Source organism: Gordionus sp. m RMFG-2023, chromosome 4, assembly GCF_954871325.1.
Source record: "Gordionus sp. m RMFG-2023 chromosome 4, tfGorSpeb1-WG-v2, whole genome shotgun sequence".
Classification (NCBI taxonomy): domain Eukaryota; kingdom Metazoa; phylum Nematomorpha; class Gordioida; order Chordodea; family Parachordodidae; genus Gordionus; species Gordionus sp. m RMFG-2023.
Genome location: NC_088778.1, coordinates 20,095,704 through 20,123,323, shown reverse-complemented (window position 1 = coordinate 20,123,323; position 27,620 = coordinate 20,095,704). Strand labels below are relative to the sequence as shown.

Below are 27,620 nucleotides of genomic sequence, written 5' to 3'. Positions count from 1 at the left end.
TTAAAATACTACCCTGCCGTAGGTCTCTGCTATATATTATATCATCCTCTTAAAAACGAAATCACCAAATTGATTTCAGAAAAAAAATGATCCTCATGGGTTTCGAACCTAGAACTAAAACCATAGTGGTAATGTATGGTCTTATAGGCTAGATCACTGATGTTTTTAGAAAATAATGATTTTTAATAAACAAATTTGGCAGTATCTATTCAAAAATACCTTGTTAATTCTGACAGGCGATCTTATATAATACATCAGCTGATAGAAAAATATGTCATGTAGAAGTGACAGAAATATTATTTCATTATATCCATAATTAATTCTGAGACCAATGTATGCTTTTTTTTTATTATAAAATAATATATCAACTAATTTAAAATTATTTTTAATGTATATTCGAAAATTAATTGTGATATTAAATAGTTAGGAATCAAGATAGAATTGTAAATAAAAATTGAATAGAAATCTTAATAATTTTAATATAATTTTTTATAGCATTTATATAGAAGCCAATCTATATTTTCCTGTATAAGATATTTATCAAAATTTTATTTATTAATACAGTCTAACTATCTGTTATTTTGCAAAAAAATTAATAAATAGCTCTACAAGATATAAGTCAGCAGTGGCTTATTTGAAAAAACTTCAATAAATAAAATTGATTTGTATTCTTAATTTCATCATTATTATAGTTCTAATTTTGTTGAAGGTTTCCAGGTTTTCCTATAAGCTGGAGTCTTCCACAAATTTTTTATTGACACAAGGAAACCTTTTCTTTTAATCTGCAATTTAAATCTCCCACAATTTAAAAATTTTCCTCACATTAAAAATTTTGACATTATTTAACTAAATAATAATTTTTAAAAACAGTATTTGTTTATAAATAAATTAAATTTTATTTTTTTTATTTGTTTTATTAAAAAAAGTAAGAAAGATCAATTACAAAAAAGTACAAATTAAAACTGTAAAAATAAAATATATCAATTCTGAAAAATATAATAAAATAACGTTTTTTTAAAGTGATCAATAAGATAATGTATTTTTTTTTAAATTGGTCAATATAAATTAAGTTTGCACGATACCTAACACTTGGAATAAAACCACTTGATTTGTAACTGCCATAAAGAATAAAATGAAACTTATTTTGTAAAGTATATTAAAGTAACAACTATATATAAAAAAGTGAAGATCTCCTGTAATATGAACAGTTGACTTATTTATGTATTTTTTTAGTGCTGTACAGTAACGTGTCTAATGGCTTTTTGGTTTAGAAAATTTACAATTGGACAGGCCTTTTAATCGTTCCTTTTAAAAAGATCGAATCCCGATCACGATCTTTTGAAAAAAAGAGGATCAAAATTCAGGATCGACCTTTTTATAAAAAAAGGATCACAATCCTTTTCTTATTTAAATTTCTGATCGATGCAAAATTAACTAATATAAAAAAAAATAAATATGGTATAAATTTATTGTAATTGAATGTATAACAATTAGAATATATTTATTTATAATTAAATTAGCCTTTAATTATAAAATTTTTTCTAAATTATCATCATTAAAACAGCCACGTTTTCCATTAAGTACATGTTTAGCTTTACTAAACAAGCTCTCCATAGGAGCGCTTGATGGTAAAGGTTCAATAAATGTTTTTTTTTAATTAACATAATTATTAAATATTCACGGAATCATCATTAGAATAAAAAAAATGGAAATAGCATTTTGTGACTAGTTTTTCCTCCCAAAAAGGTATCGATCCATGCATTCATTTGAAGGATCTGCATATGGTTGACCCTGTATATTTTCTAAATGGGCAATTAACCTTTCTTTTAGCAACTTTTGTGGCAGATTAATAAAAGGCCAATTGAACTTAAATTTTGGGTGAATTATTGATGCCAATATATTGCTGTCATCATATAGTGAAGGAAATCTATAATTTTTATTATATGCATATTGTTATGATCTTCACAAATAATAAAAATTGTATTTTTAAAAGAATTTATTACTTCTAAATGCCTCTTTAGGTTTGAACTGCTAATCTTTGAAGAAGGTATTTTGTTTTTGCATATAGAGCATTTTACATAGATCATTGTATGGTTACTTCCATCCATTTCACATAAAGTAAAATACTTATGTAAATTATGAAATGGTAAAAGATTCTCATTCTCACTTATATCTGCTGTCATATCAATAGAAGTAGATGTATCATCTTCTAAATCTATAATGGAGGACATTAGTAAAACCTAGAATTTATATTATAATATAATTAATAATAAATATAACTTGTTCTTACAAAAAATTTGTGAAATATAAATCAGGTGGAATGGTTTGATAAAATATGATGTAGATAGATATTTTTTTTTAATGATATTTAAATTTAATTTTCAAAATTTTTATATTTATTGCTTTTTAAGTTAAAAAATAATTTTTAAAAGGATCGGGATTGAATATTTAAAAAAATGATCTCGATCACGATTCACAATTTAAGGTCAGGATCTTAAATCCGAGAAAATTGACAAAGGATTCGATCCTTTAACAACTCTGCAATTTGAATATAATTTTCTAAGCTACCCTATTTTATGCCTTTCATAAGAATCGCACCATATTAATTATAACGCTTATAAGTTAACTTTGATCCTTACTAGTGAAAATAATATCTGGGTTGCGCCAATATTTATTGCTTAATTACCACTTATTATTTATTAAAATTCATTAATCAGTTTTAAGTCACTAACCAAAAACCGAGTTTCTAAATAAAAACTACAACGTTACACCTTACATATATCTTTATTGGATTTTGAATCTCGATTTAAAATTATTATTCAAATATTTTAGAATTTACTATCTTTATAGATATTTTATTTATCTTTCCTGTTTATATACAAATATAAAGTAATAAAATAATAGTTATATTTTCAAAAAATTTGATAATCTGAAGTTGTATTTGTTAAAAGTAATTCTTGATGTATAACTTTTTATTTTATTCGTTTATCAAATCGCATTTTCTTTTTCTATTCAAATTCATATAATAAATATCAGAGACCTGCAGAGGCACCATTTGCACGGCCCGGCCCGGTTTTAAATTTTTTAGGCCCGGCCCGGATATTTAAAAAAAAATTTTTTACGGCCAGGCCCGGCCCGGATTTAAAAATTTCAGGCCCGGCTCGGAATTATTTAAAATTATATTTGACCTGGTATATACAATTCACCTATGAGGTATTTTACCATATTTTTCAGCGAGTATTATCGCTTATTATTTAAAAAATACATGTAAAAAGCTAATATTTTGAGAATATTATATTAAATTTATAAAAATTATAAAACTGTTATTTATAAAAATGGATATTTTGAGCATATACTATATTTTATATTGCATTTATAAAAATAAAACTAATATTCATAAAAATGGTAATAATATTTTGAGCATATACTATATTTTATATTGCATTTAAAAAAAATAAAACTAATATTTAATTTATAAAAATGGAAAATATTTTGAGAATATAATATGTTGTATTTAATTTACTATTTAATTTATAAAATAAAAATAAATCGCTATTTAAAAAAATGCATGTATAATAAATAGTATTTTGAAAATATAATATAATTGCACAATATTAATATAATTTATTTTATAATATACATTTTTAACAAAAGAAGATAATTGTATTATATAATATTGTAAAAAAAAATAATAAAAAATGTTGGATTAAAAACTTTCATGACTCAAGGTAAAATATAATAAATGCAATAAATATTTGACAGTTTGCAAAGTAAAAAACCAGCATGATTGACGAAACCCTAGTGTTGTTAAATGGCTCATTTTGAGCCGATTTTTAAAAACGGCTAACTCAATATTTCGTCTAGAAAAATTTTACGCAAGCCTCAAGATTTTGCTCATAGAAGGAACAAAGGTCTAGGCATATATTATAGAAATCTCGAAACTTAGGCAATATTTTTCTGGCTAAAATATTGAGTTAGCCGTTTTAAAAAATCGGCTCAAAATGAGCCGTTTAATAACACTACGAAACCCTATACTCAAGAAAGATATTAAAAATTCACAAATTATCATAAAGAAAGAGAAGCATATCTACCTTTTCAGGTTGAAGATTACTTCTTTCTTCAAGAATTCTCCCAGTAGTGGAAAAATTCCGCTCATAGCTTGCACTTGAAGCAGGAATTGCCAATACCCGTTTTGCCAATTTTGCTAAAATTGGAAATTCGCTTTGATGAGCCGCCACTCTAACAAATTATCCACCTTAAATGTTTCATCTATTTTTTTATTTATGTAATTATAATATTCATCATCGGGTATTGACATATTACCAGAATTACCATCGCCCCATTTGTCATAAAACGATTCAGTTTGTTTAACAACAGTCGTAATTTGACTGGTCGATGGTATTTCATTTACTTCCTGAGCCTCTTGTAATTTAATATAATCTTTTATATAGTTTTCCGTCATCTTGCGATCTGTCCCTGACAACATACGTAATTGCTTGAATTTGGGACAGAGAAAAAGATAAATAAAATGATACTTGTGTAAAACAAATTTTTTAATTAAAAAATGCTTTATATTAAGTAAAATCAATTTTATTTCTCCTTTTTCTTGAAAGGTATTACAAACTTCAAGAAGTTCATAATACCAAATTACCACTTTACAAAGAGTACAAGAGTCCGACTGTAACTCAACAATAGCTCTGTTAAAATTCTCAAGAATTTTTACTAGATCCTGAAGGATCGGAAAGTCTATAATATAATACTTTTCCGATCCCCCATGTTTTTGAAAAACTTTTATAATTTCTTCATTTTGAGAATAAACAGAATTGAGCATATTGTATTTGAGTTCCAGCGGACTTCTATATCTTGATAAAGGGCTTTCAAATGCTAGCATTTATTATTACTTTGTTTTAAATGCCCCACTAATATTTTAGTATTATCTACTGTTGATTTTATTAATGGGGCATTACTTTCCAAATTTGAAGTTAAATGAATTTCTTAAAATTGTATTTAATATATGACAAGAACAATTTAATCGTTCATTTAACTCCAATGCTTTTATAATATTTTTACATTGGTCTGTAACAAATATTATATTAATAAAATCGTTAGTGTTAAAATTAAAATTATGAAAATTTTTTAATAGTTCATCCTTAACTACTTTGCTAGTTTTTGACACTTCTTTAAATTTAGCAGTAAATAGGTTTCTCTTCACTAACTTCCAGTCATCTGATATATAGTGCATGTTAACTGTTATAAACGAGTTCTTTTTATGGTCATCGCAACATATATCAGTGGAAGCAGCCATAAATCGATTCTTGATTACTGGGGCAATAGTATCAACCAAAATGTTTCTTATTTTATTACAGTTTTCTTTAAGGTGGCGTGATATAGTGGTGGGATGTGAAATCAATGAGTTGATATCTATTTTACCATACTTTGCCCCAACATCGATTAGAGCCTGGCTGAATTCAAGAAACCCATTCCCAGCTATCATTTCGAAAGATCTAATATCTTTTGCGCAAAGTGTTAAGGAATGATCTATAAATTTTTTTTAAAAATATTTTATATTACATTTATAGGTTGGTTTTTCAGGTGTAAAATTTTTTTTATTAATTTTCATGGATTTACCATCACATTTATGTCTTTCTAAATGTGATGTACCATGTTTATAATTATAAGATAATATACTTGAACAATTCTTACATTGTACGTAGCCAATGTTTTTTTTATTTTCATCTATGATGATGTTAAATTTAGCCCATATTTCAGATTTTAAATTATTATTTGTATTTCTAAAATAATAAATATTATTTTTAATTTTATTAATTATATCATTAGTATTTTGTGCCTTGATATTCCTTTATTTGATTGTTTTGGTAAATATTATAAAAATTTAGATATGAATTATAAAAAAATATATTAATAATACTTGAATATTGGGGCTTATTTAAATATTCCTTTATTTGATTGTTTTGGTAAATATTCTAAAAATTTAGATATGAATTCTAAAAAAATATATTAATAAAATACATAAATATTGGGGTTTTTAAGATATTCCTTTATTGTTTTGGTAAAATATATTCTAAAAATTTAGATATGAATTATAAAAAAATATATTAATAATACTTGAATATTGGGGCTTATTTAAATATTCCTTTATTTGATTGTTTTGGTAAATATTCTAAAAATTTAGATATGAATTATAAAAAAATATATTAATAAAATACTTGAATATTGGGGCTTATTTAAGATATTCCTTTATTTGATTGTTTTGGTAAAATATATTCTAAAAATTTAGATATGAATTATAAAAAAATATATTAATAATACTTGAATATTGGGGCTTATTTAAGATATTCCTTTATTAGATTGTTTTGGTAAAATATGTTGTAAAAATTTAGATATGAATTATAAAAAAATATATTAATACTTTGAATAAATTTGCAGGAAATTAATAATTAGATCGATCTGTGGGTGTTAGGTAGTGTTAACCATCACCCAATATTATATTAATCATAACTATAATATAATATAATCTTATAACCATTAACTCATAATGTAAAATTTTTTATAAAAAATATTAAGGCCCGGCTCGGGTTTAACAATCTTAGGCCCGGCCCGGATATATTAAAAAAAATTTTTATAGGCCCGGCCAGGATATGTTTAAAAAAAATTTTTTTAGGCATGGCCCGGCCCGGGTATATTGCCAGGCTTAGGGCCGGGCCTGCAGGTCTCTGATAAATATAATAATAAAATAAACATTTTACAATAACAAAATAAACAAATTAACCCTTTAAAGCTCTACTTTTTAAAATAAAACTAAAATTTTTTTTTTATAAAAAATCTTCATTTATATCAGGTAAAAAAAATCATGATACAATTTGATATCATTGAGCTCAAAGCATGTATAAAAAATATATATATTTATTTATTATGAAATATTTTAAAACAATTTCTATCCTGGTTAAAGTCTAAATAAATTTCACATTTTTCACACATAGTCCTTAACTCTAAAAAGTTGTAAACTATGTTGGGGCATATTTATTTCAATCATAATGGTTATAAATGGCTAGACTAGATGCTATTACTAGTGGACAACCTCTAATTTGGAAATATGCTTGTATAAACTTGTTCGCTAAATTAAATCAACCCCTTTCTTAAATTACGGCCTCAGGAAACGTCTAAAATATTCTTTCTTAGAAAATGAATGCCATATAGTTATCTTTCAGCACTTCGGCAATGAAGACCACTCGTCAATATTCTAATTTTTTATTTATTTATCATTTTTTTTAAAATTTACTTATCATTTTTTATTTACTTATCATTTACGATTAATTTATTAAATTTAAAAAATTAAATTAAATCCTTCCTTTTTATCGGTTTAGAAATTTTTGTAATTTTTTTTTATAAATTTATAAGGTAAATATACCAATTTTTTTAAAAAAATTGTGGTTATTTTTCATTTTTGTGAATCGTCACTGGGTATCGACTAAAATTGAAGGTGTCGGCCATTACCAATACTGACCGATATTTATAAAGTAAAATAAATATAAATTGCGAATTGCTTTGTCAAAATCCCAAATAAATTATAATAATTATTTTTTTAATTTAATAAAAGAAAACATTTGAAAAGTTTAAATTTAAAAGAAATTACAAAATGGTGAATATTTAATATTCATTTTCTATCATATTTTGTAAAAAATAGAAATAAATAATCATTAAATTATTAAAGTTATGGTTGAATATTTAAATTTAATGCATAATATTAAAAAAGATAAATATTCGGAGTTTAAAACTTCTTCTCTATAAGCTTTTATTAAAATTCGGGCCGTGCTGAGTTTAGATCCAAAAAATAATTGCCACCGGACCGTTGGCTAAGTAGTTAATTATTTTTTTAAAATTGGATGGGGAACCATTATTAATTCAAATCATCGAGTATAAAAATTTCTTTTGGTTATTTTTCATTTCTTGCTGGTCAATCCTTCGGTCATTTTTTTCTTGAGAGGTTGGGGACACTTTTTCTAGAAATTATTTATATAACCAATATTTTTAATGAAAGGCTGGGTGAGTTGTAAAATTTTTATTGCATTACTCCTCTGAGACTGCTCTAACTAAATCATCAAATCTATAAAAAATAATAATATTAAATGTATTAAATATTAATAGATTTATTCAATGGCTAAATTATGGGGCGGAAGATTTGATGATTGTATTGATCCTGTGTTGGAAAAACTTAATTCTTCAATAAATACTGATCAAAGATTATGGCGAGTGGATATAAAAGTAAAAATTAATTGAGTTATTTTCATCTCATCAGATAAGAACGGCGTTAAATAGAACATGGGGATGTCAGAATACGTATTTTTATTGTTAAATTCAAAGTATGAAGAGTTGAGATATTTAAATAATTATATAGGAACCAGTATCGAACCCAGCCAAATACTGAATACAATGGAATTCGGCTAGATTGAATTAAGTGAAAAAATTATGGAATGACTTATATTGTAAAAAATATAAGAATCGACTTTGAAGGATTATTTAATAGTTAGCATTTTGCCGAGATGCACCGATACTTGATCACTATATCGACATATGCCTTAAATCTTAACCGATACCAGTAGATAATACTCAAAAACGAGAATTTTAACCCTCATAAATTTTAAAAAATTTTTTAATCAACATTATGTTACGAATTTATAAAAAAAATTATATACTAAACCGACAAAAAGAACGAGATGCTATTATAATCTTTATTTTCTATATATTTTAAAATATTTAATGATAAAATAAAAATGATAACTTTCCTTTTTTTCACCAATAAATAGTTATTTTTGGTATAGGTCGATACCATGTTAGTAACAGTAATATCGATTTGGGTATCGGTATTGGCTAAAATGGTTGATATTTGGGATCCATATTTTTGATAGGTACTTTTAGTACTAATTTTTTTTTGTATAAGGCCGGGTTCCATTCAGGATCCTCTGTAATTTTTTAAGATATCTTAACATTTTCTTACTAATAATTTAATTCCTGATAAGCTCCATGTTCTTATGTGGGGTCATTCCATGTCAAATCAAATGCCTTTTTTCAATTTCGATAAAAGTAGACACGTTATATATGTTCTAGTAATATCTGAAACGAAATTTTAGCTCATTAGCTTATTTTACCTGAGATGATAGAGAAAGGTAAAAATTCTACTTTTTTTAGACTAATAAATGCCTCGAGACAGAGTCGGCTTGAGTGGATCAATTTTGCATCACTACTTTTACTCATATTAAATAAATAGTTTTAAATTAAAAATTATAATATTAATAACTAAATCAATAATTGATAATTAAGAAGGGGGGGGGGCATTAAAATTTTTTTAAAATATTGATCATCTTATGTCCAGTAGAAAATTTAAAATTAATATTTCGAAATGATTAAATTTTTCTAATATTTTTCTTCTATTTATTTACTTTTCTATTATACTTAGTGCGGCTAAGGCATTAAATTGATTTATTAGTAAATGTATATTTGAAGAATATTTTTTTTATAAAAATTTATTTATTCTTAAAACAATCAATTTTAATGCCTTAAAATGTTTTTAATGATAAAAAAAAGAGCCCTTTACTGCATTGAAATGTTCATATATATCGCAACTATACGTTTTTTTATACATTATTTGCGATATTTTTACCCAGCCTGGAAAAACTGCTTAAAGATGAACCAAGAAGATTAATTTCATTTTCTTTAATAATTTTAAATCCCACGACTTCGAGGGCATTTGAATGTAAAGAAAATATTTTAAATTTAGTTTTATTTAAATAAGACCTAATTTTAGAGAATTCAACTCTATATTATAATTTTAATACTCTTTTTCAAATTCATTATAATTAAGGGCAGTAAAGCATATGCCAAGGGTTTAAAGGATATAAACCTTTTAACTCAAGAAGAAGAGAACGAAATTCAAAAAGGATTGGACAATATTTATGATGAATGGGAGAATGAAAAATTTGCTATACAATTGTCCGATGAAGATATTCATACAGCTATTGAACGAAGATTAAAAGTATAATTATATATTTAATTTTTTGTATCATATTTTTAACTATTAATAAGGTGTGTGTGAACCAATTGTTTAAAAAGAAATTTATTACATTTTTAATTTGAACATTAAATTTGAGAACTTTTTTTTTGAATAATTGTTCTAAATTTTTTAAAAATAAAATTTCATGCAACATTTTACTTGTATATTTGAACATTAATATGATAACTTTGTTAGTTGTTGTGCCCTAATGATCTCTTTTTTTGCCTAAACAGCCCATGGCTATGGGCTAAGACCCGATATATGGATTAGGGTTAATTTATCGCAAAATTCATTTCAGCGAAAATAAATGGTTTGGTCACTTTAGCAAATAAATTTACTTTATAGAAGTTATGCTTCAGTTGCTATAAATGATCAAGATTAAAGTTATAGGGGGGTCTAAAGCCCCAATAAAATCTATGGGGATGATTTCACTCCCTATGGGAAATTTATTTAAATAAACATAACTTTTAATCAAGTAAATTGAACATTAAATCTATATTTAATACAATAAAATTAATTTATAAAATATATTTAGGAAATGATCGGACCAGAAACGGGTGGCAAGCTTCATACAGGTAGAAGTCGAAACGATCAAGTATCAAATGATATGCGATTGTATATACGTCATGAAATGTATCCTAAATTATCATTGATTCTATCCTTACTTTTACAGGGGTTAAAAAACCGAGCTAATCAATATATTTTAATTTCAAAAGATGAGACAACTAATAAACCTTTGATATTCCCCGGTTATACTCATTTACAAAGAGCCCAACCTGTCGCCTTTAGCCACTGGATTTTGAGTTATGCTTGGCCTTTTAAACGGGATCTAGATAAATTAAAATATATTGTCAGTCAGGAACCATGGGGTATATCAACACTTTCTTTAGGCAGTGGGGCAATAGCTGGAAACCCTTTAAAAGGATTTGATAGGATTAAACTAGCGAAAGAGCTAGATTTTCAACATTGTTCTTTAAATAGTATGGATGCAACTTCTGATCGAGATTTTATAAGTTAATATAAATGAATATTAGATGTTTATAATATAATATTCTTCAAAGCTCTTGAGGCTATGTGACATGATTAATGCTTTAACGAATTTTATATTTCAAATATGACTATAAATTTTTAATATTACTTGTTTATTAATTAGAAAACATAGTTTATGCATCATTAAGCGGAAATAAGTCAACACGGTTGATATCTTTGGAATTTTTTTAATATTTATATTCACTTCAAAATGATAAAATTTAACTTGTAATTATTATTATAAGTGGACATATTATATTGGGCATCAATTGTGGGAATCCATTTAAGCCGATTATCTGAGGACCTAATACTTTATTCTACGAAAGAATTCGGTTACATCATACTTCCTGATAAATATACGTAAGATTTTTAGATATACATATAATTATGATACGAAACCCTCCTAATAACAATATGGGGCCCTGCAAGCAGGCCCGAATTTTGACCCATACAGATGCCCGGCTCAGCTCGTTCTAAAATTTTAAATCTCGGCCTGGCTCAAAGTTTTTATTTTTAGCCCAATTATTTATTTTAATTTTAGGTCCTTCCAATTTTTCTAAGAAAAAATATAAATTAAACGAATTTTTATAAAGTTAGCTAATATATATAAAAAAAGGAATCACTAATTGCTTTGGTCTAATTCCACTAAAATGTAATTATCATTTAATCAATCTCAACAAAGGAAGCAAAAACACCATTTTGTTTTTTAGATTTTATTAATGGCAATTCATTAAACTTTTATACTTGGCTTTGCCCAATTCAATTCAGGCTTTAGATCAGGGATCCGTAACAACATGCATTTTTGCGTTCCGATTCTATTCCAGTTTCGGCTAAAAAAATTTATTTCAGTTGCCTGAATGTTCCTATAAGAATATCCAATTACATTATAGTCATTAGTTTTACAAATCAAATATAGGTTTTTCCAATCAAAAAAAGGAAGTTAATAAGGTCCGATCAAAAGGCAAGAAGTTACAAAGATTTAGGAAAAGGTCCGATCATTAAGGGAAAGGGGCAATCAATCAAATAAAAAGTCTATCAAAAAAAGAATGAAAAAATTTCCATTCAAAAAAGATTGTTATTTGTTATATTTTTAAATTTAAAAAAACGAACGATATTAAAATAAAACTAAAAATCTAAATTTAAAAGAATGTATATTTAATTATAGATTTAATAATTGTGTACCCAAAAAGGAACCATAATTTTATCTAAAAATTTTGATTTGAATTTTTTGTCTAATAAATAAAAATTCTTTGGCTTCGTTGGTAAAATATAATTTTCCCACGAAAAATTTTTCAAAAACTTGAATGTTATTGGCGATAAAGAGTAGAAATGAAATTTGTTTAGATCTTTATATTTTTAAATATTTTTGATTTCAACTTGGGTTAGCAGATTTATACGTTTGAAGGGAGTGAAAAGACTCAAACATAGTCCCATACTACTGATTTGTTAAGGGCCCGTATAGTTGTCATAATCAGGTCTTACTCGATCTACGCCCGATAAGTTGATGGGCTCGAAATGGTTGGGAATATGTGCGGCTTATAAGCCTCAATAAATAACATGATTAATTGCTGTATGACTCTGGTGTCTCCCTATGGTTATGTATGCAATTTAGGCCATACATACCCTTTAACTCAACTGGACAATTCTATTTGATACACAAATGTGATGGTACATGTCCAAATTTTAATAATCCTGAAATGTCAATGTTTGGGGGTTTCCTTAATTTTTGGTTATTTTTAATCTTATTTCTAACTTGCCACCCCACCTCTATTTACTTTTATCTCATTTTTTTAAATTTTTGTCATATTTTCTTAATTTTTTTTCTTCTCATTTTTTTTATTTCTTATAAATTTTGTTAATGAATTAACTCACTTTCAATAAAATAACATGTTTTTATGATGGATAATGACACATTTCGTTATAATAGGGCAATTAAAGAATCAAATTAGAGACAATGACATATAATAAAGTATTAAGCGGCATATAGTTCATATCTGAATCCTATTCATCGGGAAGATGTTATTAGAATTTTAAATACTTAAATGAACAGGAATTGACAATTTTTTTAGAACATGGAGTTAGAGAAATGACCGAAGAGTATGCCAAGAATTATTTTCGAAATATTTAGACCAATATTCCAAAATGAAGAAGAGGAAAAATTATTAATGATTAATATAATTTTTTGTATCTTACAAAAAAGAGATTTGATCATCAAAAATAATCAATTCTTTGCTAATAAAAATACTGACAATTTTTTATTAATTTACTGCTCAAAAAATATAGCTTTTTTAGTTATATTTTTTCTTCACTTATTGAACCTTACTAATTGGTGTTGTTAAAAAGTCCGATTCAGGTCGATTTTAAAAAACCGCCCGATTGAGATTATAACCAAAATAACATGTAAGCCTAAAGATTATGCATATAGCTGACAGAAATGCTTAGACACCTATTTGCCAAATTTGATACTTACATAATTTATTTTAGTTAAAATCTTAATCAGGCCGGTTTGAAAAATCAACCCAAATAGAATTTTTTAACAACACTATTACCAATATATCTATATTTTTTTATAAACATAAATACTCATAAATTTTTATCATTTTGTTATTTTTATACCCCACCCATTTCTAACCTTACCTTTAATTTGTATGAATAAAAAATGTAAATGTTTTAAATAAGATTATAAAAACTGATTGAATTGGGAATAAAAGAAGATACGTTTTTAGAATAAAAAATATTTATAATAAATAATTTTAAATAATTTGAAGAAAAATGCAATTATATAGTGTTTCGCATAATATGGTAATTTAAAAAAAACGAAAATATGATGATAAAATTGTTAGAAGAAATTTGTTGTAAAGGTAGAATATGAAAGACTAGGATTTGTAAATATATATATTTAAATGACATATAATGTGTATATTAAATTTTATTAAATAAATTATAGAACAGGTAGTAGTCTGATGCCACAAAAGAAAAATCCTGATAGTTTAGAGTTGATCAGGGGGAAAAGCGCTATTTTAATTTCTAATTGTAACGCCCTCTTAGTAATATTAAAAGGATTGCCGTCGACATACAATAAAGATTTGCAAGATGATAAAAGACTTTTATTCGATTCCTTTGATATTTTATTGTCCTCGTTAAAAATTATGGTCGGTATCATAGATGCATTTGAGGTATTTAATATCCATTTTTTAAATTAAATATAAATAAATTCATAGCTCATTGTCATAATCGTAGGGGGGGGGGCTTGACAAATTTGCCAGTTTTTATAAATATTATTCGAAAAATATAAAAGCCCCTAAACTCAACACCCCCTCCCCCCCCCCCCCAATAAATGAGTACTGAGTACAATATGCCATCATAAACCATATTTCGACATGTCAAACCAAATTTTTTTTGTTAAATGTAATCCGGCCGAAGTCCTAATAAGGGATTTAAAGATATCCAATAAAATTTATAGAAAAGGTCACTCAAAAAAAATTTCCCTTCCCCTTACGAAAATTCTGGGCAAGCCGTTCTAGCTTTAGCATCACTTAAAAATGAAACCCTATATAGGTCAGGTTTTAATCTTCGAATCTGAATTAACTAATAAATTTAACATTGCAATTACCTTCTTTTTTAATTTCAAAATTTGAAGTGGCTTTATATAATTGGCCTTGACCATTATTTTCTTTTACTTATAATATTTTACTTTCATTTTTTTGTTACCTATTTTTTCAATCTTGTAAGAAGACTAAATATTTAAATCAATTTATATTTGCTCAACTTCCATATAGAGCTCTAAAAATAAAAACGGCAACGTAATAACTAATTTTTTTACTATTTATGAGAGAAAGATCTGTTATATCGATAAGGATGAGCAAAAGGATGCTAATCACTCCCATGCATGCTACACGTTACAATTTGTATACACAACTAAATATAAAAATAAGATTTTTTTTAATTGTTAGGCATTGCGTTTTGAAAAGAACTCAAATATATGTATAAATGACTATTATCGGAAGATAAACACATTCTTTGGATTTCCTATTTTGGACTTCATATTACGAACCACAATTTTAAAAAATTTATTGTATTTGTTTAAAATTGAAGGGTATGAGAATGAAAAAATACAAAAAAATATTTACTAGATTTACATATTCCGTTTTAATATTATGAAGAAGGGAATAGCTGACCACAAAAGCGTTAATACATGTATAAAATACAAGGCACATCACATCCTCTGCCTTATCCGTATGATATAATCTTATATGGTCTGGTCTTACATCTGTTGACTTAAACAATAAGAGTTTAGTCTAGATAAAAAACCAGCTTTATTGAGAATCTTTTTTTAAGGTATTGATTGTTTTATGTCGAGTACTTATTCATTGCTGAATTCGATGGAATCTTTGACTTAATTTTGTCATATTATTTTCCATTTATAAACTATGATTCTTTACCATTTGTTATTCTTTATCATTTATGATTCCCTACCATTGACGGGCTTGCTCTGTTTTTTTTATTTGTGATAATTAAATTTTTTGATATTTATAGGTAAATGAAGATAGATGTTACAATGCCTTATCGCCAGATATGTTAGCAACAGACCTAGCATATTATCTAGTTAATAAAGGAGTAAAGATTTTTAATAAGATTTTATTGTAAAATATTATATTAAAGGTAAAATTTCTAAACATAATATGTAAATTATTCTTTGAGTGAAATTAGAATTTCCTAAAATAATAAATGGCTTTATAATTTATTTGTGGCTTAATAAAAATATTCAAAATGAAATATTAAAATGAAACTATACTTTATTTTAATACTGCTCAATTTTATCATATATTTTTTAAATTTTTAATTTGAATTGATTTTTTAGATGGAAAATCGAATGCTGTAAAGTAACGTCATTACCTATTTGAGGAAAAGATACGTAATTCATTACCTTTCAAAAGGTAACGAGTAACGCATTTCTTTAGTAATGATAGCGCAAAACGTTACTTAATTTTTTTTTCCTTAATAGGACTATCTACACGGAGTTATAAAAAGAGTTCCATCTTGTCATAACAGGTTTAATCAGATAACTTCCCATTTCTTCCAATGGCTGCTTCCACAATTTTTCCTGAAATATTTGATTTGGGACACAATTTACACATACATAGTGTAAACTTTGTACACTTAATTTTCTTTATTGGTGTAAAAAAATGTTTCATTGGAGTCAGGGCATGGTTAAATCATCTGAATAAATAAGTACTATTGACACAATGCTCTTTATATAATAAATTATAATATTAGATAATAATGTTGTAAATGAACGCGTTCAGAAATAAATGATAAACGGCATTCCTTTTACTTTTGACTAACTTGAACGTGAACGCGTTCGTTTTTTACATTCGTTCAATTTTAGAAAATCTTATTTTTATACATTTAAAAATAAAAAATATTAATCCGAATTTTTTAAGAAATAAATGTTTTTTTAATCAACTGTTTCCTTTATCACATTAGAGTTTTTTTAGCTAGCCACTATTTCTGTACTATATAGTTTATTAATTTGAATATTATTAATTATATTTTTTTAAATTAGCGTTAGCTCTATTATTTCATTATCATCTGTTTCTGAAAATTCAGAAATAGGTGAATTAACATTACTATGGCTTAAATGTAAAATGTTTCCAAAAATTATAATATCAGTTTCAAAATATTCAAGTTCTAATTTAAGGAGATACTTGATTGTGATATTTATTACGTTGTACGCCTCTTTCCTGAATATTACTCCGAGAATTATATTACAATATTGCTACAAATCTTTTATTAATCACAAAGGAAGCAAAATTATAATAATTTTAAAAGGGAAAAAAACGAATCAATTATATTACAATTCGCTTCCCTTTTATAGAGAAGCTCAAGTTAAAAATACATTTTTATAAAAAAATTATTATCATTGCTGAAAATCAGAATAAAAGAAAAAATAAAATTATATCAAATAAAAATAACTCAAAAATCGCAATATATAATGACTTCATAATAATCAAATTTTACAAATCTAAAAAAATTATATCAAATAAAATAACCAGAGTTGTTAAACGCTACTTTTAAAAGTAGCGCGCTACCGCTATCGCTATTTGTCAAAAAAAGTAGCTCGCTATTAGCTACTATTTTTTTAAAGTAGCTTTAGCTACTTTTTATAAAAAAAATTTCCAAACAAATTTTTTATTTTTTGCTTATAACGTTATTGTATAGTAAATATATAAAAATCAACATTTATAAATATTAAAATATAGTTAGTTTTGATTATAAAAAAATTTATGTAATAAAAATAAATATTTATGGTAATTGTTACATTTTAATAATAAAATCATTTCAATATTATCATCCCCAAGTCTAGAGCGACTATCAGAAAGTATAAGTTTTGCCTTACTCTCGACACTAACACTTGAGGGTAAGGGCGTATTTAATCTTATACACATATTTTTAGTATAAGATAGATTATCAATAATTTTATTTGCAAGTACATCGTATCTCTGGCATCCTATTATTATTTTGAGGGCTAATGCCATAGATCTTCTTTTTAAAGTCCTAGGGTCTAGCCAATGGCCTGTGATTCCCAAATAAGCTCAAAAATATTTAATCAGATCAATTTATAAATATAAATAAGATTTACCTTCTGTTATGTGTCCAACTATCTTCCGTGCTACATATATATATGATATCTCTGATAACTATTATTAGAGCATCTTTCATCATTTTAAAGTTATCTGCTATTTTATTCATTAGTGTCTGGCAGCATAAAATTGTTGTACCAGGGGATAGAGTTTTAATCATCATGGTAAATGATGGATTATCAACTAAGGACATTGGCTGAACTGTATAAATTATAAAATCAACAATAACTTTATCAGCCAATTTCTGAGAAATATTGTCATTTGCATTATTAATTAATTTGGTTTGAATTAGTCTTTTTGGATGTAGAGTCATACCAAAATTATTTAGATGTTTCTCCATTTTCTTAAAACTCATGAACAGTCTTATAAAATAAATATTATTAGAATGTAAAAATGACAATTTACCTTTAGGTGTTTCTTGAGGGTATAGCTACTGGATTGATTTGAGGAAATATTTTTTTTTACATTTTAAACAAATAAATTTGAAACCAGTTTTGGTTATATATATTTATTTTAAAAAATTTTCAAATCTGGGGAATGGGAAATTTGTATTATAGCTATTAAGAACATTTTCTTCCCTGGTATCTTCCATTTCATTAATATCATTGTCTGTGGATATACATAGGCGATGACATTTTAAATTATTAACACGTGATTTAGGTTTATAATACAAATGAAAATATAAATTACAAATTGAAATTATATTTCAATTTCAAAATTAAATAATAAATCATAAAAATTATGATATTATATTTAATTATGATATTATATTTAAATTTTCATGTTTATACTTACCTTCATTATATTTTTTAAAAGTAGCGAAGTAGCGGCTACTTTCAAAAAAAGTAGCCCGCTAAAAATTTAATAATTACAAAAAAAGTAGCCGCTATTAGCTATAGCTACCAAAAATGTTAGCGCGCTACTTTAACAACTCTGAAAATAACTCACAAAACGCAATACATAAAGACTTCACCAAAAATCAAATTTTATAAATCTAAGCCTACCAATGATGATTTTACAAATATTTACTTTCAATTATGACAATATTTATTATTTTATATAAAGTATCCTGTTAATAATTTATTTTAGATTGTTGTATTTCATAGGCTTATTAAATTATTATAATGGACATAAAATAAAAATCATCAAATATTATATGCATAGATATAAATAGTCTATATAATATTTAGAATTTTTTTTTAGTGTGACTATTTGAAATTCACTTATTTATAAGTTTTATCAAGGGTTTTATATTTTAAGAATTAAACGCAATATTAAGCAGGGATCCAAACCGAACCGTTAAAAACCTGTATTTTTTATCGAACCTAAACCTCTAAAAAATTTCTAGCCGAACCTGAACCGAACCGCTAAAATGCCTCTGAACCTGTTCGAGTCTCATAATTATTGCAAATATTTTAATTATAATCAAATTGTTTTAAAAATTATTATCAATCACATTTGATTGGATAAACGTCAGTCATAATTTTTATAAACTTTAGTGTATTGCCATTTTGCAATATTTTTTAAATATTTTAAGCTTTTAAATTATAATGAAAAAAATTAAATCTAATATATAAATTATTTACATATAGTATTATAAATGACACATCAAATCTGATATCATACTGGCAATGCCAGCTACCCAAGTTAGTGTGGAAGGATGTAATTTGAGTGAGACGAATTTTGAAAATATATTAATTGTGCAGCTTAATAAAAAAATTTAAGTAATTGTTCATATTTAAATTAATCATTGACATATTTATTTGTTATATTTATAAATTAAATATTATTTTATAATGTGCAATTAATAAAAATGATGGTTTTTATTTTAATTATAAAATAAAAAAATTTTCCTGATACATAATCCTAATGTAGATTTGAATACAAATGTGTTCAAACCGGTTTTTAAAGGTTCGAACCGAACCGATATTTTTATTTTTTGCGAACCTAACCTGAACCTTAAACCATTATTTTTATCCGAACCTGAACCGATGGATCCCTGATATAAAGTATTATAAATTTATATATTTTATAAATAATTAAATTTTATATGATATAAGTTTTTATTTATTAAAAATAAATAAGAAATTTTATTTTTTATAAGCAAAAATATTTTTTTTATTCATTTAAAACCAGAGATCCAAATCGAACCTTAACCGAACCATTAAACTGCTAAAATCCGGTATCTTTTATCGAACCTAAACCGCTAAAAAATTTCTAGCCGAACCTGAACCGAACCGCTAAAATGCCTCTGAACCGGTTCGAGCCTCATGATTATAAAATTGCAGAATATTTTAATTATATTCGAATTGCTTTAAAGATTATTATCAGTCACATTTGATTGATAAATGTCAGTCATAATTTTTATAAACTTTAGTATATTGCCATTTTACAACATTCTTAAATATTTTAAGCTTTTAAATTATCATGAATAAATTAAATCTAGAGATATAAATTATTTACATCCGGTATTATAAATGACACATAAAATCTGATATCATACTAGCAGTGCCGGCTATCCAAGTTAGTGTGGAAAGATATTATTCAACTATTAAGTTTATATTATCTCCTTATGATGTAATTTGAGTGAGACAATTTTGAAAATATATTAAGTGCGGCTAAAAAAATTTTAAGTAAATAAAGTTAAATTGTTCATATTATAATTAATTATTGATATTTATTCGTTATATTTAAAAATAAATATTATTTTATAATGTGCAATTAATAATAATGAAGGTTTTATGTATGTTTTTTATTTTAATTATGAAATTTAAAAAAATATACTTTACCCTATACATAATTCGAATGTAGCCTTGAATACCAAAGTGAAATTGTTTTTAGAAGTTCGAACCAAACCGATATTTTTATTTTTACGAACCTAACCTTGAACCGTTATTTTTATCCGAACCCGAACTCATATTTGTTTCGGTTTGGATCTCTGCTTAAAACTATTTATTTTAAATATGGCGAATATATTGTTAAAAATGTTATTTATTTATATTAAAAATCTTTAAAAAAAATTATTCATAAAGTTTTAAACGAACGTGAACGCATTCCTTTTTTTGAGATTTTTAGAAATGTTTACAGTACTAGATAATAAGAATATAAATTCGCAAACCATGATTGATTCTAGTGTTGTTAAACGGCTCGTTTTGAGCCGATTTTAAAAAACGGCTACTCAATATTTTATCCAAATGAATATACATTAGCCTTAAGATTTTGCTCCTAGATGGCACACAGAGGCAATATCTTTCATACTAAAATATTAGTTAACCGTTTAATAATTGACTCAATATTCATTAGATTAACAATCTTGACTGAAAAATAAAAATGAAGGAATTTGGTGGTTGATCTGAATTAAAAACTTGGCTTAAATTATATATAAAATTTAAAAAATAAATAAAGGTAATTTTATAATACAATAAAATGTGTTTTTTTTCATATTTTTAAGAAAAATGTAAAGTAACGTTTTACATTACCATTGAAAGGCGTTGTTTGTTACATCTATAAAAAGGTAATGCCGTTACTTTAAAGCACTATATTTTATAAATGAGGGATTAGGCTACAAATTTGTTATAAAACTTGTTTTATTTTAAAATACATATCAATATCCCATTTTTTTTAAAAAAAAGGGCCTTTTTGAAATATTTATCAAAAAGTTGTTTTTATTAATATTTAACTGTCTTATAGGTTTTAAAAGCATCTTTAAAACGTTTAGAAAACTTTTGGGGGTGTTATACTATGGGGATAAATTATAATGGATAAGGCTAATTTGAATTAGAAAATAATAAAATTCTTTTATTTGCGGGTATTAATCTTAAAATTCTCAATTTCTAAATTAAAACTTGTCAAATAATCATTTTTTATTATAAAAATCGCATTTCTTGATTGAGGACAAAGATATAGCTATATTGTTTTTTTAAATTTTGATATTAATGAATCTCTGCTATTTAATTTATAACAGATTCGGAAATATATATAATTATTATATTAATAATTACAAATTTCATAGTGTTTTTAAAATGTTTCGTTTTGGCTAAAATTAAAAATTTTAATTATTTATTTGTATTATAACTAAAAAAAATGTTTACATTCTATTTTGATATAGCTGCCTTTTCGAGATGCACACCATGTCTCAGGTAAAGTAGTGAATTTTGCGGAAAAAAATCTTACAACTATTGACAAAATTGATTTGAAAGATTTAAAGAACATAAAGTTAGTATAATTTTAAATATCTTGCCTTAAAATTATAATCAAATTAGTACTCAATTTATATTATCCATTGTTTATTTAGTGCTTACCTCTAGTCCTGCCTCAGCTGGGGCTGGAGAGGGGAGAAGAAGGCTAAAAAGGTATTATTTACAAATTATAGGTAGGTGTAGTCTTTAATATAAAATTTTTTGTGTATTCAAGGTTGGGGAGCAATCTGCAAGTACTTAGGGCCTGGCCCTCTCAAAGATTTTTCGGTCCCCAAACTTTTACTCCAAATTTATTTATAATGGCTTATAAAAAATAACACCCAAAAAATATTGACTCCCAAATAAACTAGTTTTAGCTACGCGCTTGACTTCTGAATTTTACCACCATTTTTTCAAATAACCTTTGTCCCAAAAAGAAAGAGGTTGCCAAATCTCCCACATTGTTGGGAGACTACCGCTATTAAAATAAGATAAACCACATTGAACAATTACATAATTTTATAATTTCCACAAATCTACCACTCAAACTCACAAAGATGTCTATTTTCATTATTAAAAAGGAGTTAAGGTATTATTAGAAGTCAAGACGAAAAGTAGCATTCATATCATCTTGGTTGATTATGTTAGAATTTTTTCTACCAAATGTCTGTTTGGATAATTGATTTTTAATTGCGTCGATAAACAGAGTGATTGTACAAAAGGAAGTTTTTTACAAATGTAGATAATATATTTGACAAAAATTTTAAGTATTACGAGCATCTTTTGGAACTCTGATGGGATTTGTTATCAAAAATTCATTTATTAAAGGCTCATACCTATTCTGGCTGAATTATCTGTCTCACTATGACCAATACCACTATTTATATCATACCTAAAAGTATGTTTAATTAATGACAATTAGTGATTTGCATCGGGCCTAATTTTTCAAGCCCAGGGCCCGAAATTTTTTTAAAAAATTTTGCCGGCCCAATTTTATTTAAATATAGAAATTAATTTTTATAATTACTCAAAAAATAAAAGACATATGTTATATGGCGTAGTGTTGTTAATTTGCTTGGTCGTAAATTTTACGACCCTTTTATGTGCTCAGGCAGACTCGGGTGACGATTTCTTAAATATATTGATTAAATTAAAAATAAAACCCATTTTTAAGATAAAAATAACATTTTTTACTTTAAAAAACTAGAAGTTTTAAAAAATGGAAAATAAAAACTTCAGATAATTTAACTTATAAAAAGTGCAATTTTATATATTTTGGATAGGAGAAAAAGATTCTTTTTTATAATCCCACTCCCCTTATAAATAAAAACGAATATCCAAAAGTATTCTAAATATCCCAATCAAACTCAATCTTGAAAAATTCAACATAAAATTATTAAATTAAGATATATTTAATAAAATTTCCAAGGCCCGACCCGACCTGGCCGGAATTTATTTTTTAAATTTTTGGCCCAACCCAGCCTGAACCCGATTTTTTTTAAAAAATAGGCCCGGCCCGAAGCCCTTCCGGAATTTTACAGATCTCTAATGTATTATATTGAACAGTTATAATTATAAATTTGATGAAAATTATTTTTTTTTTTTTAAATAATAAAAAACACATTTGTTTTCAATTATATTCGTAATAACATCGCATCGCTTCAATCGTATATTTTTAACCATATTAAAACTGAAGCAGAATATAAAATAATACAAAAACATAATATTATATAACTAGCTAATAACCCGTCAAGAATGACGGGGTTGAGGGGTAATTAGTTAGTTAGTGTATATGGTACTAAATATGTTTTATATTAAAATTTAGGAGAAAAAGAGGTAAAATTGTTGCAATGTAACCCGTGAGCATTAAGGATATTTCAAAATTTAAATTTGTGATAGTAATCATATCGGGTAAAATTAAAAATAGAGATTCTTCAAAATTTTTGAATTTTAAATATGGGCTAGACATTGGCCTCAAAATTTTGTTTTGCAGACATAGCTAGGCTTGATCAAAAACCAAGTCCCATGCAACCTTCCCAAAATTTTGCCATTTATTTCTATTGTAATTTAATAATAGTGTCTTAAATTTAATTTTATATTAGAATAAAATTTAAATTTGTGATAGAAATCATATTGAATAAAATTTAATAGAGATGCTTGGAAATTTTTTAATTTTAAATATGTGGTAGACATTGGCCTGAAATTTTTTTTTGCAGACATAGCCAGGCCTGATCAAAAAACCAAATCCCATGCAACTTTCATAAAATTTTGCCATTTATTTCTATTTTAATTTAATAACAATGTCTTAAATTTAATTTTTATATTTCATTTATTTCTATTGTAATTTAATGACAATATCTTAAATTTAATTTTATATTTAGAATAAAATTTAAATTTGTGATAGAAATCATATTGGGTAAAATTTAAAATAGATATGCTTGAAAATTTTTTAATTTTAAATATGGACCAGACATTGGCCTGAAATTTTTTTTCTCAAACCCGGCCAACCCATAATAATTTTGTAATATTTTCCCAAGCCTGGAGATAGGTAAATCTCTGAAAACTATATTGTTGGGAAAATTTTCTCAAGCCCGCCAAAGACCATGATAATTTTGTTAGTTGAGAACTGAAATAAAACATATTCAGAATATGAAAGTTGCATGGGTTTGGTTTTTAATTAGGCCTGGGGATTTCTGCAAAAAAAATTTTCAGGCCTAGCCCATATTTAAAATTAAAAAATTTTGAAGCATTTCTATTTTATATTTTATCCAATATGATTTCCATCACAAATTTAAATTTTGATATTTCTAATACATGCTCACGGTATACATTGGAACAATTTAACCTCTTTTTCTCCTATATTTTAATATTTATATAAAATTTATTAATAAGTATATTTAGTATAATATTTAAAATTTTATTATATTCAAGTTGGTGCATGCTTAAAACATACGACTTTGAAACGGGAGGCTTGCGTTCGACTCTCGTAGAGAGCAAAAAAATAATTACACTATATAGTCTCCTTAAATTTTAAATATATTAGAAAGATACGAAAGATCATGTTTTGATTATGGAGATTATATATATTAGATTATCTAGTGAAGTGTTACTTCGTTCATATATAAATAATAAAAATAAATTATGTTGAAAATTTATAATTTGTGATAAAAAATGGCAAAGTCACTTGATGCGTTTTTTTTAATATTTTTGAAGTTGTTCATTAATTTTTATTTTTTATTACTTAGATAATTTTTTTAAGAAAATAATAATTTTAAAAATATTTATATTTTTGAAGTTAAGTTCATTATATAATTATTTTTTTATAAAAAGTGTAAATTGAAGATTTTATATATCGTCGGTCTAGAATTGGAGTGGTCCACTCGACATTTTCAAAATTTTTGAGTTAGAAGTGGATAATAACTTAGTTATTCCCAATATATATATATAAATAAAAACTAGATCAAAAAATATTAATTTTTGCCAAAGTTATTGTCAAAATTGATCAATAACTTTTTCCTATATTTTATTAAACTTTCTCATTTATTTGCGCAAGTGGAATTTAATTTATTTTTACAAACAAAATATTTTTATCTCAACAATGGGTTTTTTAAAAATTTAATCAACATGTTTATTAATCGTCACAACAACACGACCAGGGTCTGTCTCAGAGCTGGTTTGGTCGATTTTTTAGACCCAAACCCCGGGTCTGGGTTTTACACAACCAACCAATTAACAACACTAATATGGCGTCTAGTTCTATAAATAAAATAAAATATTTTTATTTTACATAAAAAATTCAATATAAAATTGATAATCGAAATATATTTTAAAGAATACTTTTGCAGATCTCTAATGACAATTACTTCATAAATATTGCTGAACCAAAGAGCGTGTTAAGACGATGGATAAAATATTTTTTTGATTTGATGTCATTATTTGATAAAATTCTGGCAACCATTGTGGCTCATTATGTCGCTTATTGAGTTTTTATGATTCGAGTTTGGCGGTCGATCTGAGCTGTTAAATAATACTAATGATATTAATAAAGTTTTAGATTGAATGGTTCTTAGTTGAAAATTTTTAACTATGAATAATTCTTTAGTATATGTTGCTTCAAGAGAATGGTGATAAAACTAGTTAATACTTTAATTTGGTCATGGACAAAGACAAGGTGTGAAAGTGGTAGATAATGACATGAAATGCTAAGATTAACCAAGTGGCAGTGACGCAGGTCCGTGGTGGAGAAAGGGGATTAGAAGGGAAACTGGCATACCCGGATAAACCTAAAAAAGGGATACTAAACGAAGAATGCTTTAATTATTGACTTTGAGGCACATATTAGTAGTACATTTGTGTCAAGTAATAAATACAAGATAAAATCAAAGGGAAAACAAACTGGCCTACCTGGGTAAACCTGGAAATCGCCATTAAATGGAGAAGAAGACTTTTTATTTTTCAGTATTTAAAATACAAATAATATAAGACAAAATAAATTTAAGCATGTCCGATACTGTAATAATTGGTGCCATCAAAGTTTGAACATTCAATAGATGAAAATGAGAAATAAAAGTTAATTTATAAAATATTAAAGAGATAAAACAAAGGGTTCAATTTAAAATAAATCAAAGTTCATTTTTATAAATTATAAAATAATGACCCGTTAATGAAGTAGACATGGTCCAAACCAGCCCATGGAAATTTCATAACAGGTTTTTCGACCAGACCTGATTATTTTTACTCGGTCCATAAAATTTATTTTTTATAGGTTGTTCGGACCCATAATAACCTTTTAAAAGGAAAACGACATAAATTGCTTAATTATTAGCTCTAAAACTATAAAAACTTCATCCGGGCCCGTATAAATATTTTGCACAATTTATTTGTCATTATTCTTTAAATTCGATATGAGGTTTAAAGATTTTGATAACTATATTTTTATTGTTTGTTATTTAAAAAAAACGAAAGTCCTCTCTTCGAAAAAGACGTTATAAATATTTGGAATTACGTTAATAGTGTGGAACAATATAAGGCTATCGGCGGAACTGGCACTTCAAGCATATTATCACAAATCAATGTATTAGATCAATATTTGATTGATAAATGATATATAATTCCTTGCTTTATATAATTCTATTTTTAATATATATTTTGTATTGACCATTCGAGGATACTCGCATCTAACGATGAAGTGTAAAAGATGCCATCATTAATAGGATGTGCAATGCAGTTAGTTATATCACCGAAATGTGCATTTTTAAATTCTTTAAATGCATCATTATCAACTTTATATTTAATAATTTTATTTTTTAAAGGAACGATATAGGAATTATCAGCAATTATAAATCTTTTCAATAATTTTTCTTGATCTTTCCCTATAATATTCTATAATATTTTATAAATAAATTTAATCTAAAATATAATTACATCAAAATTTATGGCGTTTGATTCGGTATTAATATTCAACAAGTCGTATGTATATAGTTTTCCATCGCTGTTTAACATACCAATCTTGTGGCAATCTTTTCCAAATTCTAAACCTTGTACCCAGGGTTTTGAATGATCTGATTTATATAATTTAACACGTTTGTAAAATTTAATAGGTATGTTTTCGTCTTGAAAATTATATAAAAATAAATAAAGAGATTTTTTTTAGAAAGGGTAATAAAATATTGAAACAATAGACATATGTCTTATATAACA

General features: G+C 25.5%; 2 protein-coding genes across 6 annotated transcripts in view; one reads left to right on the top strand and one right to left on the bottom strand.

Moving 5' to 3' along the window:
- Positions 1 to 278: 278 nt before the first annotated feature.
- On the top strand, positions 279 to 27,541 carry LOC135929191 (argininosuccinate lyase-like). 2 transcript variants are annotated; one of them, XM_065465741.1, is made up of 9 exons: positions 279 to 333; positions 8,167 to 8,283; positions 9,881 to 10,051; positions 10,605 to 11,082; positions 11,344 to 11,458; positions 14,046 to 14,274; positions 15,635 to 15,715; positions 21,851 to 21,957; positions 26,886 to 27,541. In XM_065465741.1, exons 2-9 carry the CDS (start codon positions 8,176 to 8,178, stop codon positions 27,022 to 27,024), a joined length of 1,428 nt encoding a protein of 475 aa, XP_065321813.1. In that variant the 5' UTR covers positions 279 to 333; positions 8,167 to 8,175; the 3' UTR covers positions 27,025 to 27,541. The 2 variants fall into 2 exon arrangements, with proteins under 2 accessions (XP_065321813.1, XP_065321814.1); XM_065465742.1 differs by lacking the exon at positions 279 to 333 and adding an exon at positions 424 to 443.
- Positions 11,842 to 27,620, bottom strand: part of LOC135929192 (DNA excision repair protein ERCC-8-like) — a 33,838-nt gene continuing 18,059 nt past the window's right edge. For 2 of the 4 annotated variants that reach the window (XR_010572509.1, XR_010572511.1), the window contains exons 5-7: positions 27,345 to 27,481; positions 26,926 to 27,302; positions 25,758 to 25,937 (exon numbers count right to left, since the gene is read on the bottom strand). Coding sequence is in view for 1 of the 4 variants with exons in the window: in XM_065465743.1 (XP_065321815.1) it covers positions 27,057 to 27,302; positions 27,345 to 27,481 (383 nt within the window). In the remaining 3 variants the exon portion in view is untranslated. Of the gene's footprint in view, positions 11,962 to 25,757; positions 25,938 to 26,873; positions 27,303 to 27,344; positions 27,482 to 27,620 lie in introns of those variants that run through there. The other 2 variants (XR_010572510.1, XM_065465743.1) reach the window with 2 other exon arrangements.

Coding starts and splice junctions, on each gene's coding strand:
- LOC135929191 (XM_065465741.1), top strand. CDS start 8,176: ATGGCTAAATTATGGGGCGGAAGATTTGATGATTGTATTGATCCTGTG. Junction 10,052..10,604: donor CTATTGAACGAAGATTAAAA/GTATAATTATAT, acceptor AAATATATTTAG/GAAATGATCGGACCAGAAAC. Junction 15,716..21,850: donor ATTATCTAGTTAATAAAGGA/GTAAAGATTTTT, acceptor ATTTTGATATAG/CTGCCTTTTCGAGATGCACA.